General features: G+C 45.1%; 1 protein-coding gene across 1 annotated transcript in view; it reads right to left on the reverse strand.

The window, feature by feature from the left end:
- SEL1L3 (SEL1L family member 3) overlaps nucleotides 1-1,715 on the reverse strand; it is a 27,830-nt gene that overhangs the window by 18,222 nt on the left and 7,893 nt on the right. Inside the window, exons 3-5 of the mRNA XM_015830165.2 lie at nucleotides 1,278-1,399; nucleotides 743-858; nucleotides 1-28 (exon numbers count right to left, since the gene is read on the reverse strand). Of these exons, the coding sequence (XP_015685651.2) occupies nucleotides 1-28; nucleotides 743-858; nucleotides 1,278-1,399 (266 nt within the window). The remainder of the gene's footprint in view (nucleotides 29-742; nucleotides 859-1,277; nucleotides 1,400-1,715) is intronic.

Here is a 1,715-nt window from a genome sequence, read left to right on the forward strand (position 1 = left end):
TATTCTTCCCAACAACGGTGATGTCGATCTGAAAGAAAAAGTTAAATATTCGTTCTGAAAAGTATGATCCTTTTTTCACACGTATGACCGTTGCAGCCTCCCTGGGGTCACGTGATTTACATTCGGATGATTGGGAACTGACTCATATTTAGGAGGTGCATACAAGGTTGAGAGAGAGAGACAGAGACAGAGACAGAGACAGAGAGACAGTAAGAGAGACAGAGACAGAGAAAGAAAGAAAGAAAGAAAGAAAGAAAGAAAGAAAGAAAGAGAGAGAGAGAAAGAGAGAGAGAGAAAGAGAGAATGAGACAGAGAGAGAAAGAGAGACAGAGTGAGAGACAGAGAGAAAGAAAGAGAGAGAGAAAGAGAGTCAGAGACAGAAATGAGAGAGAGAAAGAAAGAAGAGAGAGTGAGAGACAGAGACAGAGAGAGACAGAGACAGAGACAGAGAGAGAGAGAGACAGAGAGAGAAAGAGAGACAGAGAAAGAGAGAGACAGAGACAGAGAGAGAGAAAGAGAGAGACAGAGAGAGAAAGAGAGACAGAGAGACAGAGACATAGAGAGAGAAAGAGAGAGACAGCGAGAGAAAGGGAGAGATGGGGAGAGGGAAAGAGAGAGACAGAGAAAGAGACAGAGACAAAGAGAGATGGAGAGAGAAAGAGAGAGAGAAACAGAGATGCAGAGAGAGAGAGAGAGAGAGAGAGAGAGACAGACAGACAGACAGACAGACAGACAGACATACCTCTGGTCCATTAACAGAGAGATCCAGTCGCAACCACTGCTTCAGAGGAAGGCAGAACGTGCTCTTCCCTGCTAGATCCCCTCCTTTGACCAGGTGCATTTGGATGTGAAGATCACCTGAAATGTGATCCCCGACTTCCTTATTAACCTATCTATTTGTTGATTTGTATATTTATTTATTTAGACATTTTCTATCACCGCCTACTCGCTCATGGCAACTCAAGGCGGCTGACAGGACATAAAAACGCAATATAAAAGAAACAAAAATAATAAAAAAAATAAAATTAATCACCACCTCGCCCCCCCTCCATCCCCGGCGACCGTCCACACTCAAATCGGTCATTTGATGGGCTCCGTCCCACTCTGGGCTCCCCAGGCCCGCTGGCAGAACCTCGTCTTCAGGGCCTTCCGAAAAAATGTCAGAGTGAGGACCGGTCTCATTTCCAGAGGGATGATGTTCCCGAGGGAGGGAGCCACCGCGGAGAAGTCCCTGCTTCTGGTTTCCCGCCAGATGGATCTCTTTTTCTTCCTCTTACCTTTATTGGTGAGAAATACAGCAGGGGTGCCGTACATTTCTTCCGAATCGATGAAATACAGGATGCCACACAGTGGGCTCTCGCAATGGCGCAGTAAATAAAGCCAGACCGAGAAAGTAAAGCTGTAGAAGCACAAAAACAGGCCGGTGGGAAACAGCTTACTGACTCCTGAAACTATCTGAATATAATCCAGTCAATTCAACGGAACATTGAGGGACTCTGGACTCCACCTAGCCCACTTCTCAGCTTGGAAATTATTGTGCTTTCTTCAAAGGATAACAATAACAATGAGGAGGAGGAGGAGGAGGAGGAGGAGGAGGAAGAAGAAGAAGAAGAAGAAGAAGAAGAAGAAGAAGAAGAAGAAGAAGAAGAAGAAGAAGAAGAAGAAGAAGAAGAAGAAGAAGAAGAAGAAGAAGAAGAAGAAGAAGAAGAAGAGGA

The sequence above is a fragment of the Protobothrops mucrosquamatus genome, unplaced genomic scaffold, assembly GCF_001527695.2.
Source record: "Protobothrops mucrosquamatus isolate PMUCROS unplaced genomic scaffold, P.Mucros_1.0 scaffold8951, whole genome shotgun sequence".
In the NCBI taxonomy this organism is placed as follows: Eukaryota; Metazoa; Chordata; class Lepidosauria; order Squamata; family Viperidae; genus Protobothrops; species Protobothrops mucrosquamatus.